The sequence below is a fragment of the Macaca fascicularis genome, chromosome 7 (genome assembly GCF_037993035.2).
Source record: "Macaca fascicularis isolate 582-1 chromosome 7, T2T-MFA8v1.1".
Lineage (NCBI taxonomy): Eukaryota > Metazoa > Chordata > Mammalia > Primates > Cercopithecidae > Macaca > Macaca fascicularis.
The window spans coordinates 171,656,391-171,669,832 of NC_088381.1; the positions used below are offsets into that span (position 1 = coordinate 171,656,391).

At 45.1% G+C, this 13,442-nt stretch overlaps 1 protein-coding gene across 50 annotated transcripts in view; it reads left to right on the top strand.

The window, feature by feature from the left end:
- The window catches only part of MARK3 (microtubule affinity regulating kinase 3), a 119,029-nt gene that overhangs the window by 97,436 nt on the left and 8,151 nt on the right, over positions 1-13,442 (top strand). For 33 of the 50 annotated variants that reach the window (XM_073998338.1, XM_073998342.1, XM_005562278.4 and 30 more), the window contains one exon: positions 8,092-8,349. In XM_073998338.1, coding sequence (XP_073854439.1) covers positions 8,092-8,349 — 258 coding nt within the window. Of the gene's footprint in view, positions 1-7,266; positions 7,423-8,091; positions 8,350-13,442 lie in introns of all 50 variants that reach the window. The other 17 variants (XM_005562275.4, XM_005562274.4, XM_005562277.4 and 14 more) reach the window with 1 other exon arrangement.

Sequence of the window (13,442 nt, forward strand, 5' to 3'; positions counted from 1 at the left end):
ATACTCTGCTCCTACTATTTCATATGCTTTAGATACCTGGACAACACTGTTTAGACTACCTCATTGAAAGACCCCGGAGAAGTGACATGATGATGTTACAGTAATACAAACAGAATCTTTTCTTTCTTTTTTTTTATTTTTTTGCGATGGAGTCTCGCTCTTTTACCCAGGCTAGAGTGCGATGGCACAATCTCGGGTCGCTGCAACCTCTGTCTCCCAGGTTCATGCAGTTCTCCTGCCTCAGCCTCCCAAGTAGCTGGGATTACAGGCACACACTACCACACCTGGCTGATCTTTGTATTTTTAATAGAAATGGGGTTTCACTAGGCCAGGCTGGTCTCAAACTCCTGACTTCAAGTGATCTACCTGCCTTGGCCTCTCAAAGTGCTGTGATTACAGGCGTGAGCCACTGCGCCAGGCCCAGAATCTTTTCAAATAAGTTTTAGATATTGGATATTATTGTAAAGTTTCAAAATTGGGAAGTGGCTTTATTATTTTATCCACTTACCCTGCATCAAGCCACATCGAGATTGAGCAGAGAAGGATTGAGGACACTTAGCGTATATATCTTTGGACTACATATAAAAGTTGCTTTTCTTAGGCCAGGTGCGGTGGCTCACAGCTGTAATCCCAGCAATTTGGGAGGCTGAGGCAGGTGGATCACGAGGTCAGGAGATCAAGACCATCCTGGCCAACATGGTAAAACCCTGTCTAAAAATTAGCTGGGCGTGGTGGCATGCGCCTGTGGTCCCAGCTGCTTGGGAAGCTGAGGCAGGAGAATCACTTGAACCCGGGAGGCAGAGGTTGCAGTGAGCCGAGATAGCGCCACTGCACTCCAGCCTGGCAACAGAGCGAGACTCCATCTCAAAAACTAAAAAAAGAGCTGAACGCAATGGCTCACGCCTGTAATCCCAGCACTTTGGGAAGCCGAATCGGGCAGATCACCTGAGGTCAGGAGTTCTGATGGAGAAACCCCATCTCTACTAAAAATACAAAAAAAAAATTAGCGAGGCATGGTGGCACATGCCTATAATCCCAGCTACTTGGGAGGCTGAGGCAGGAGAATCGTTTGAACCCAGAAGGCAGAGGTTGCAGTGAACCGAGATTGCACCATTGCACTTGCACTCCAGCCTGGGCAATAAGAGCGAAACCCCATCTCAAAAAAAGAAAGTCTGTTTTTTTGGTTTGTTTTTTGTTTTTTGTTTTTTAAGGGATGGAGTCTTGCAGTGTTGCCCAGGCTGCAGTGCCGTGGCTAGTCACAGACATGATCATAGTGTACCGTAGCCTCAAACTCCTGGGCTCAAATGATCTTCCTGCATTGACCTCTTGAGCAGCTGGGACTGTAGGCGTGGACCACCACACCTGGCTAATTTTTTATTTTTTGTAGAGATTAAGTCTTCCTATGTTACCAAGGCTGGTCTCAAATTCCTGGCCTCAAGGGATCCTCCCGTCTCAGCCTTCCAAAATGCTAGGTTTACAGGCATGAGCCCCCATGCCTGCCCTTGGACTATATTTTTAATTTTGCTTTTGCCCAATCTCTGAGTGTGCTTTTAATCAGCAGCCAATACATTTCTTACCAGAATGTTCTGATAGGGGCTAGAGGTCATACCAACAAGTTCAAAGTGCCTATCCTTTAGTAACCTTAAGTGGATTAATGTTTTAGAAAAGATAGTCAAGACTGGGCACAGTGGCTCACAAGACCTGTCATCCCAGCACTTTGGGAGGTCTAGATAGGAAGATCACTTGAGGCCGGGAGTTCAAGACCGGCCTGGGCAAAGCAGCTTGAGACCCCGATCTGTATAAAAATATATTTTTTTTAATTTTAAAAGATAGTCATGAATACGAAACAGTTGGGTAGATTAATAGGAACTCAACTTCATGCAACTTGAATTTTAAGAAAAATATTGCTATTTCTGTCAATTAAGGTTTAAATGTAGACCAAGCATGGTGGCTCATGCCACCATGTAATCCCAGCACTTTGAGAAGCCATGACAGGAGGATTGTTTGAACCCAGGAGTTCAAGACCAGCCTGGGCAATATGGTAAAATCCCATCTCTACCAAAAATACAAAAAAATTAGCTGGGTGCCAGGCGCAGTGGCTCACACCTGTAACCCCAGCACTTTGGGAGGCCGAGGCAGGTGGATCACCTGGGTTGGGAGTTCGAGACCAGCCTGGCCAACATGGTAAAACCCCATCTCTACTAAAAATATAAAAATTAGCCGGGTGTGGTGTTGCACGCCTGTAGTCCCAGCTCTTTGGGAGGCTGAGGCAGGAGGATGGTTTGAGCCTGGGAGGCGGAGGTTGCAGTGAGCTGATATCACACCTTTGTATTCCAGCCTGGACGGTAGAGCCAGACCCTGTCTCAAAAAAATAAAACTAAATTAATGTAATACAGCTACTATGAACCCATAAAAACTGTAAAAAAAATTTTTAATTATAAAAGAAATGTAATACTGCTACTGTTTTGCTTATGTAAATTGTGGGCTAGATTAGGAAATGAAAGTATCATTTTTAACACTTTCCTGGGGGGAAATATCATTCGAATTTCATAACAATTAACTTGATGACCTTTTAGAATATATCTGTAGACCATTGTGATGTTGGGGCTGCCTGTTGTCAATAGGATTTTTGTGAGCTTGATTGTACGAAGTTGAAATTTGCAAACGTCTTACTGAGTTTACTGTTTCCTTATGGGTGTTAGGCCTACTGTAGAAGCCAGAAAAAATCTATTTTGTTGCTTCTTTGTGAAACTCATGATGTGACATGGATTAAATTTCTAAAAAGTTTAATTGCCTTTAAAATTAATATGTCAAAAAGTTTATTTATTTGTTTTTTTTTGTTTTTTTTTTTTGAGACAGAGTCTCGCTTTGTCGCCCAGGCTGGAGTGCAGTGGTGCGATCTCTGCTCCCTGCAAGCTCCGCCTCCCGGGTTCTCTCTCTCTCTATCACCCAGACTGGAGTTCGGTAGCATGATCTCAGCTCACTACAGCCACCACCCCCGGGTTTAAACGATTCTCCTGCCTCAGCCTACTGAGTAGCTGGGATTAAAGAGGCCCACCACCACACCCAACTGATTTTTTTTTTTTTTGAGACAGAGTCTCGCTCTGTCACCCAGGCTGGAGTGCAGTGTCCGGATCTCAGCTCACTGCAAGCTCCGCCTCCCAGGTTTACGCCATTCTCCTGCCTCAGCCTCCCGAGTAGCTGGAACTACAGGCGCCCGCCACCACGCCTGGCTAGTTTTTTGTATTTTTTTAATAGAGATGGGGTTTCACCATGTTAGCCAGGATGGTCTCGATCTCCTGACCTCGTGATCCGCCCGTCTCGGCCTCCAGGGATTACAGGCTTGAGCCACCATTCCCGGCCAATTTTTGTATTTTTAGTAGAGTGGGTTTTCTCCATGTTGGCCAGGCTGCTCTCGAATTACTGGCCTCAAGTAATCCACCCGTCTCAGCTTCCCAAAGTGCTGGGATTACAGGTGTGGGCCACCACACCTGGCCTCGAGTTAATAATTTATAATCCCAGCACTTTGGGAGGCCAAAGCGGGCGGATTGCCTAAACTCAGGAGTTCCAGACCAGCCTGGGCCATGATGAAACCCCGTCTCTACAAAAGAAAAAACCATTTTGTTAATTTATAATGAGAAAATAAACTTACATTTCCTTCTTAGGTCTCTAGAGGATCCGTTTTTTTGCTGCAAAGCATCTGTCCACATCCTCTTACCATGTTTGTATGCCTTAAAGATCTAGCTTGGCCTGTCAGCAGTGTGCTTCATTGGGAATCGATGCAGCACACTCCTGCCTGCAAGCTGACTAAAAGCCTTTTCCTTCTCCAAAGACTTTGGGACCATTTGTATTCACCAGGGAAAGGGTCAAACCACTCCTGCCTCTTCTTCCCCTGCTTTTCTTGGCGCATCTACTGAAACTAGTTACTAATTTGGGCAAAAAAAAAGTCAACAGCTGGAGGTAGAGTGTATTGACCCTAGACTCACCCTGAAAGGTAAGGGCATAAGAGATAGTTGTATTTAGCTGTATCTTGTTAGAAAAATACATTTGTGTGCGTTCATGTGTACGTGTGTCTGTACACATGTACAAGAAACAACCGAGCATTTCTTTTAAAACCTTAGTCAGTCAGAACTGTCTCTGTTGCAGGTGACAGAAAACCCAGTCTAAACAGGCTTAAATATAAAAAGGCTGTTCATATAACTAAAAAAAGTCTAGGGCTAGAGTTAGGATCCATCTGCTTCTGCCTCCTTGGTGGTAGTTCCATGATTGGGCTCAGCACCATCAGACATAGCTTTTTCCCGCACACAGCTGTGCTCAAGCGGAAGCCCTTAGGTTGTCTCCTTGATCTGTGTGGGACCTAGAGTTGCCTCCACCAAAGCAAAATGTGAATATTGTTGCTACAGGAAAAGAATGGATACTGAGTGGCAGAAATATGAAACTCAATAAATACAAAACTGAATAAATGTCTTTATAAGACATTTGTTTCCAGTTCTTCTCAGACTGGATAAATTCTCCCAGGTCAGCGGAATTCTCAAACAAAAATGTAGGGACAGAACCAGGCACAGTGGCTTAGAAGGCCTATAATCCCAGCACTTTGGGAGGCCGAGGCAGAAGGATCACTTGAACCCAGGAGGTCGAGACCAGCCTAGGCATCATAGTGAGACACCACCATCTCTACAAAAAAACTTAAAAATTAGCCAGGCATAGTGGCGCACTCCTGTGGCTGAGATAGGAGGATCGCTTGACCCCAGGAGGTTGAGGCTGCAGCAAGCTGTGATAGTGCCACTGCACTCTAGCCTGGGTGAATAGAGCAAGACCCTGTCTCCAAAAATAAAAATGTAAATAAAAATGTTTTAATTCAGGGACAAGCAGTTCTTCTTGATTTTAAAGACCTTTCTCCCTCATGTTGGGGCTATCAGAATTCCAGTTGCTAATTGATTAATCTTCTCTGTTAGGAGAACGTTTATTGAATACCTGCCCTGCCAGGCTTTCTGCTTACACTGGTGGGGCGCACATTGACAAGATTTCGGGCTGTGTTTTCAGGGACTTCAGCAGAGAAGGGTCACTAGGATACAATGTGGCGTGCATGAGCTAAAAACAGAAGTGATTGAACTCTCAGAGGGAAAGTAGATCAGGTAAGACATCATGGAGATGATGACCTCTGGTTCATTTTTGAAGAGTGAATTAAAAAATCGCAGCCCTCCATACTGAGAGAATAACTCCTGCAAACATTTTCTGACCAATGGACCACACATCATCAGGAAGGCCAGAAAGTTGAGTTCCAGGAGGGAATGATAGAAGGCAAAGCCTAGAGAAATGGCAGGGGCCAGACTTCAGGGGCCTGGGGATGTTTACTTGCATTCCGAGTCGAGGAGACTGAACTTTATGCCAAAGACTTGGTGTTCTGTAGAAGTATGAGCAGATGAGTGACAAGGTCTGGTTTATATATTAAGAAGTTCTCAGCTGTAAGGTGAATAGATTGGAGGTGTTGGGGCAAAGGCAGGCGGCCCAGTGAAGACAAGGAGTGTGGCTTTATACTGTGGCCTTGGTGGTAGATATGGAGCAGATGGGCCACCTGAAGGGCTACTAGGAAGTTGACACCAACAAGATGTGGTTAGTCTAGGTATGGGGAGTGAGGGAAAGGAAGAACTTGACAGTTTCCAGGTTTCAGTCCCTCCAGAGGATTTCTGCAGAAAGACATTGGAAGAGCTGTATTTCTACTTACCCTTAAAGGAAAGAAACGGCCCTTGAATTCCAAGGACATGATTACTGAGCTGGAATTCCAAATAATGTGTCCCAGTGAGACTGCTATGGATAGTTTTGTCCGGTAACTGTGTGTGTTAGGTGAAACTGCAGACTTCCAGCCACTCTGTCTTACCATATCTGTAAACAGTTAATTTGCTCTGATGAATTTGCCCATCTTGCAGAAGGGGGCTCTGCTGTTTTTTATCTTGGAGTAAATGTCCTTTGAGTAGGAAGGTTCTAGACTATATTGTTAAAACAACATTAGAAGGCTGGGTGTGGTGGCTCATGCCTGTAATCCCAACACTTTGGGAGGCCAAGGCAGGTGTATCGTTTGAGCCCAGGAGTTCAAGACCAGCCTGGGGAACATGGCAAAACTGTGTCTACTAAAAATACAAAATGAGCCAGGCATGGTGGAGTGCGCCTGTATTCCCAGCCACTTAGGAGGCTGAGGTGGGAGAACCACCTGAGCCCAGGAAGTTGAGGCTGCATGTTGAGGAAGTGAAGTTGAGGAAGTGAGCCATGATCGTACCACTGCGCTGCAGCTAGGTGACAGCAAAAAAACCCTGTCTCAAAAAAACACCAAACAACATAGGATACTCTGTTATATAAAAGCTAGTTCCGGCCGGGCGCGGTGGCTCAAGCCTGTAATCCCAGCACTTTGGGAGGCCGAGACGGGCGGATCACGAGGTCAGGAGATCGAGACCATCCTGGCTAATACGGTGAAACCCCGTCTCTACTAAAAATACAAAAAACTAGCCGGGCGAGGTGGCGGGCGCCTGTGGTCCCAGCTACTCGGGAGGCTGAGGCAGGAGAATGGCGGGAACCCGGGAAGCGGAGCTTGCAGTGAGCTGAGGTCCGGCCACTGCACTCCAGCCCGGCGACAGAGCAAGACTCCGTCTCAAAAAAAAAAAAAAAAAAAAAAAAAAAAAGCTAGTTCCTATACCTATAGTCTTATTAATTCATTTAAAATAGTGTGGGCCGGGTATGGTGGCTCATGCCTGTAATCCCAACACTTCGGAAGGCCGAGGCAGGAGGATCGCTTGAAGCCGTGAATTTAAGACCAGCCTGGGCAATATAGCGAGACCCTGTCTCTACAAAAAAAAAAGTAAATAAAAAATATGTCAGTGTGTTTTGGGAACAGATTGAGAGCATAGCATGCTCATATTATATATTCATTTTACCACTTAGATTTGAATTTGAGGCATCTCTTAGAATAGGTTTTACTTTGTGCATACCGTCAGAGGACATTGTCCCTCTCACAGAAACAGATACTCAAACATGTGATCTGCTATTTTCTTTTAAGGTAATACATTTTTATGATTACTGTTTGGAAAAAAAAAAAAAGCAACTATAGGTTAGCAGTTGCTCCAGAATCTCCAAAACAAGCTTAGGAGATTTTTATTCTTTACCAAAAATGCGATGGCTTGGGAGGAAGGTGTGTGCATTACACACAGGTTGCTCTGTGGTCACTGCTCCTTCATACTGTGTTTCTGCCTCTGCCTGAACCCAAACCCCTCCCAGCCTGACAGAAATGTTCGCTTACGCAGCTAGCCCTGCCTCAGTTTGTACATCTACCTGTCGGCTGAGACATCAGAAGCCGATGTCCATGTCAGCCTCTGGGCACCCCAAGATGATGTTACCTCCAATAGACAGTGAAGGAGATAACTTCAAAGCTATGTAAGAAAAATGCACATTCTTTGTGAAACTAATGTGTACCCACTGCTTCTTAATTTTGTGCTGTGGATTTTATAGTCTGAGATTTTGTTACAGTTGTCCACAAGGTGTCCTTCCTCCATGTGATTTTAGTTAAGCACATCTTGTGTCATGATGTCCTCGGTTGTGTGTGTGTGTCTTCGTGCCTTTGCATACTACAAAGTGTATATAAGAAGTTCCTGCTCCTCCCAAGTTGCTTTCAGCATGTGTAATTTTATACATATACCATTTGTGTACTTCCAAAACTTTTTAGTTGCCTGTTCTTCAGTTACACCTGCATATCCTTTCTTTCTTTCGTATTGGCACAGTTCTCTGTATGTAAGCAATTTGAGAGGGAAGCAAAGGGGAGAAGTTTGAGTTAGCTGTTCTCTGTCCTAGAATTTCCCTGCATTAATCTTGTCCTTGAAAATATATATAATACTGGTCCCTTAAACTCCATGAGGCTTTGTCTCATTATGTATTGTTCTTTTGGTACCCTTTCCCACTGAACTTTTGCTCCTAAGTCCTATAAAATACCCCTTGAATCTGGATTTATTATACCCAATTTTCTCCACTGTGTATACAAAAGGTATATTGTGACTGTAAATTTTTGTATATCATGTTCTGAGAGCTTCTTACTTTCTGATCTCATAGCACTATTCCTGATCAGAGAACTCCAGTCGCTTCAACACACAGTATTAGCAGTGCAGCCACCCCGGATCGAATCCGCTTCCCAAGAGGCACTGCCAGTCGTAGCACTTTCCACGGCCAGCCCCGGGAACGGCGAACCGCGACATACAATGGCCCTCCTGCCTCTCCCAGCCTGTCCCATGAAGCCACACCATTGTCCCAGACTCGAAGCCGAGGCTCCACTAATCTCTTTAGTAAATTAACTTCAAAACTCACAAGGAGGTAAGTGCTAGGTGCTGGTTGTTTTGGAGTGAACACGTCGGGCAAAAGGAAAGATGTCTTTTTTGTGTGAAGTCACCGCTGCCTGGATGCTTTTTTTTTTTTTTTTTTTTTTTTTTTTTTTTTGAGACGGAGTCTCACGCTGTTGCCCAGGCTGGAGTGCAGTGGCGCGATCACGGCTCACTGCAAGCTCCGCCTCCCAGGTTCCCGCCATTCTCCTGCCTCAGCCTCCTGAGTAGCTGGGACTACAGGCGCCCGCCACCGCGCCCGGCTAATTTTTTGTATTTTTAGTAGAGACGGGGTTTCACAGTGGTCTCGATCTCCTGACCTTGTGATCCGCCCGCCTCGGCCTCCCAAAGTGCTGGGATCACAGGCTTGAGCCACCGCGCCCGGCCTGCCTGGATGCTTTTCAGTCTGCCTTCAACTCATGGTTTTCTGGTTTTATATATATCTAACTTTATACTTTAAAACCTTGAAAGTAGAAATTGTAGAGCTCAGAGTCTTCATAACACTAAAAGTTAACTAGCGTTTAGGAGGTTTTTGTTATTGTTCTTTAGTTATTGTTCCTTTTGCTCACATGTCTGTCTGCATGGCATGTTCGTTGTAGTTAAACAGGCAGACCTCGGGTTCTGGTGCGGGTAGGGGCTGGTGCTCTGTAATAACCAGCAGGAAAGACCATGCGTGTCTTTCATAATCATCTCCAGCCGTGGAGGAAAGAGACAGCTCCTCTTTTCTCGCTTAATTGTTGTTAAGGGGCAGTAAGTTTCTTAGAGTCCAAATCTTGAAAGTTTCTCTCTCAGTCTTAGTAATTTATATTGAGAGTAAGGTAATGTCCTTAAATGGTATAGTTTTGGAGATAAAATCTCTGGTTTATTATCAAAAAATAGTAAGTTATTATTACTATTATTATTATGATTAAATGCTGCATGATTCTTGGCTGGTGGTCCTGGACATTTTTTAAACTGTTCCATGTGTCTAGAAGGCTAGCATTTGGGGCCTCAGTAAACTTTCAAGGGTCCTTTGAGATAACTTCATTTCCATAACTTTGTCACCTGTTACAAAAGCCTAGAAATATTGGCTGCTTCAAGAGGAAAAAGAAAGGATACCACTTTGAACCATAAACAAATAGTGAAAGGTACCTTTCCAAGAAGGAATCCAGGAAACCCAAGAGCCCCTGCAGTTTCAGGACATCCTAGGGGAAATTTTTTAAAATTAAGTCTAGCTGTGGATCAGTCTGTCTGTGGTATCCTGCAGGTTTGCCTGGGACAGACCCTCTTATTTGTCATCTGTAGCTTACAGGACAGCAGTAGGAGTCCTTGCCAGGTGTGAAATGATCAGTGTCCTCCTCTGTTTTTCTGCATTCCCTATGGCGTATAGCCTGTTACTTCATTTCACTCCATCTCCATTATTTAAACTAAGCTAAATGTAATTTTATATTCAATCATCTGAAACTTCCGTGAGTCACATTAAAGTCTGATCTACCTATTATTAGTACATGGAATAGATTAGGTAGTATTCCTTTTTTTTTTTTTTTGAGACGGAGTCTTACCGTCGCCCAGGCTGGAGTGCAGTGGTGCAATATTGGCTAACTTCAACCTCCGCCTAGATTAGGGAGGATTTCTGAATCCATTAGCATTAACTAGAAGTCAGATGGGTCAGAAGGTTTCTTTTTTTTCTTCTTTTTTTTTTTTTTTTTTTTTTTGGTATTTTTAGTAGAGACAGGGTTTCACTGTGTTGGTCAGGCTAGTCTCGAACTCCTGACTTCGTGATCCACCTGCCTCCCAAATGCTGGGATTACAGGCGTGAGCCACCACACCCAGCCCAGAAGGTTTCTATTTACCCTCTTACTCACTTCTTAGCCCCTTTATTAAGCCACCTCATTTTAGACTGGGCAAAACAGAATGAGTCAAAGAGCTTTGCCAGGTTTGGGGCACCCATTCATGACCAGCCAGCAAAAGAGACAGTGAGTTCATTCTGAGAAGAGTCTTTTGACTCCCAGAATAAATCATTCCTTCCTGGTCAGCCATGGTGGCTCACGCTTGTAATCCCAGCACTTTGGGAGGCCGAGGCAGGTAGATCTCCTGAGGTCAGGAGTTAGAGACCAGCCTGACCAATATGGTAAAACCCTGTCTCTACTAAAAATACAAAAATTAGCCAGACATGGTGGTGGGCACCTGGATTCCCAGCTACCCAGGAGGCTGAGACAGGAGAATTGCTTGAATCCGGGAGGCAGAGACTGCAGTGAGCCGAGATCATACCACTGCACTCCAGCCTGAGTGATAAAGCAAGACTCTGTCTCAAAAAAAAAAAAAAGAGTTTCTTTGTCTTCTTCATACTCTTTTTCAGTCATGAAGACTAGTATTGGGCTAGGCTGGGTGGCTCATGCCTGTAGTCTCAGCACTTTGGGAGGCCAAGGCGGGTGGATCACCTGGGGTCAGGAGTTTGAGACAGGCCTGACCAACATGGCAAAACCCCATCTCTACTAAAAATACAAAAATTAGCCAGGGGTGGTGGCACGCGTGTCTGTAGTCCCAGCTACTCTGGAGGCTGAGGCAGGAGAATTGCTTGAACCTGGGAGGTGGAGGTTGCATTGAGCCAAGATCACACCACTGCCCTCCAGCCTGGGTGACGACAGAGCGAGACTCTGTCTCAAAAAAAAAAAAAAAAAAAAAGACTAGCATTGATTGGCTGGGCTGGGCACAGTGGCTCATGCCCATAATGCCAGCATTTTGGGAGGCCGAGGCAGGTGGATCACCTGAGGTTGGGAGTTTGAGACCATCCTAGCCAACATGGAGAAACCAAGTCTCTACTAAAAATACAAAATAAGTATGTATACGGGCATGGTGGCACATGCCTGTAATCCCAGGGAGACTGAGGCAGGAGAATCGCTTGAACCAGGGAGGCAGAGGTTGGGGTGAGCCAAGATCACGCCATAGCACTCCAGCCTGGGCAACAACAGTGAAACTCTGTCTCAAAAAAAAAAAAAAAAAAAAAGACTAGCATTGATTTTATTACATGTATATAATGGAAAAAAGGAAACAAGATTATCATTGATAAAAATATCAGCTACCTCTTTTTTTTTTTTTTTTTTTCCACAGAGTCTCACTGTATCGCCCAGGCTGGAGTGCAGTGGCGTGATCTCAGCTCACTGCAACCTCCACTTTCCAGGTTCAAGTGATTCTTGTGCCTCAGCCTACCAAGCCGAGTGGCTGGGACTACAGGCGCCCACCATCACACCCGACTAATTTTTGTATTTTTAGAGACCCGGTTTTATCATATTGGCTGGGCTGGTCTTGAACTGCTGACCTCAGTGATCCACCGTGCCCAGTCAAAGCTACCATTATTTGAATGCTTATTGTGTGCAAAGGTAGATGTCTGTATACATAGATACAGTCATATTCATTTTATACATATAAATACGTATGTATATTATATATATGCATATTTTATGTATGAGTATCATACATACACACGTTTATATGTGTGAAATGAGTATATTTATTATACACATGTACCAGTGTGCACACACACACTCTCATTTAATTTAATCTCCATAGTCCACCCCATTTTATAAAAGAAACTGAAGGTAAAGTTCGGAGAGATTAAGGCACATATTTTTAAAAGTATCAGGGCCTGGTGCAGTGGCTCACGCCTGTAATCCCAGCACTTTGGGAGGCCAAGGCAGGTAGATCACTCAAGGTCAGGAGTTCAAGACCAGCCTGCCCAACATGGTGAAACCCCCTTTCTACTAAAAATACAAAAATTAGCCTGATGTTGTGGCGCACACTTATAATTCCAGCTATTTGGGAGGGTGAGGCAAGAGGATGGCTTGAACCCAGGAGGCATAGGTTGCAGAGAGCCAAGATCACACCATTGCACTCCAGCCTGGGCGACAGAGTGACACTCCGTCTCAAAAAAAAAAAATGAAAGTATCAGGCTGAGCCAGGTCTGTCTGACCAGACTCTGCCCTTTTAGCCACTGCACTGTGCTCCCCTTAGAAAAAACAGTTGCAGGCATGACAGTTGCATTACACTTATTTTTTATATTTGAATTAAAATTGGAGACTCAGGCTTGTTGTTTAAAAAAAATTCTAGGCCGGGCGCGGTGGCTCAAGCCTGTAATCCCAGCACTTTGGGAGGCCGAGACGGGCGGATCACGAGGTCAGGAGATCGAGACCATCCTGGCTAACACAATGAAACCCCGTCTCTACTAAAAATACAAAAAAATTAGCCGGGCGAGGTGGCGGGCGCCTGTAGTCCCAGCTACTCGGGAGGCTGAGGCAGGAGAATGGCGTAAACCCGGGAGGCGGAGCTTGCAGTGAGCCGAGATAGCGCCACTGCACTCCAGCCTGGGCGACAGAGCGAGACTCTGTCTCAAAAAAAAAAAAAAAAAATTCTAGTGGTCATCTGATTTACAATTTCCAGGCTATTTCCACCCCCAAATTTTTGCTGAAAGATAGTCTTTTATCCTATCTTGTTAAAGTTTATTAACTGAGGTCTGTTGTCTACCTTAGTGCTATACTTAATCAACTGTTGACAGTTTGTTCTTAAAAACAAAATCCTTGCTAGAGTGGTTGAAAGTTCTTATCCTCCTTTAGCAATAATTGCTAGGATTAAAATTGCATTGCCTGGAAGACTGAGGTGTTTGCACTTAGATGCTGCAAGGGAGACCTGGTATGGCCAGGTCTGGAGAGGGCTGGAGTCAGGAAGCCTGCACTCTGCTTGGAGAGTACATGGCTTTGGAGAGCTATGGGCCCTTTGTAGTCAGGAGCAAAATTCTCTCTCCTTGGGATCAGGCCTGGCCTTGCTCAGAGACTTCAAGAGTCACCCATACCCTGCAGGCAGAACAGCCAGGCACACGCAAGTGCCTCTGCCCTCAGGTTGATCCATGTTGCCATGGGCAGTGTGAAGACCTCCTCCTGCAGCTTCCTCCTTCCTCTTTATACCTCAGGGGATTGTAGGAGGAAAGGTTAAGAAAAGCACTCATGGCCGGGCGCGGTGGCTCAAGCCTGTAATCCCAGCACTTGGGAGGCCGAGGCGGGCGGATCACGAGGTCAGGAGATCGAGACTATCCTGGCTAACATGGTGAAACCCCGT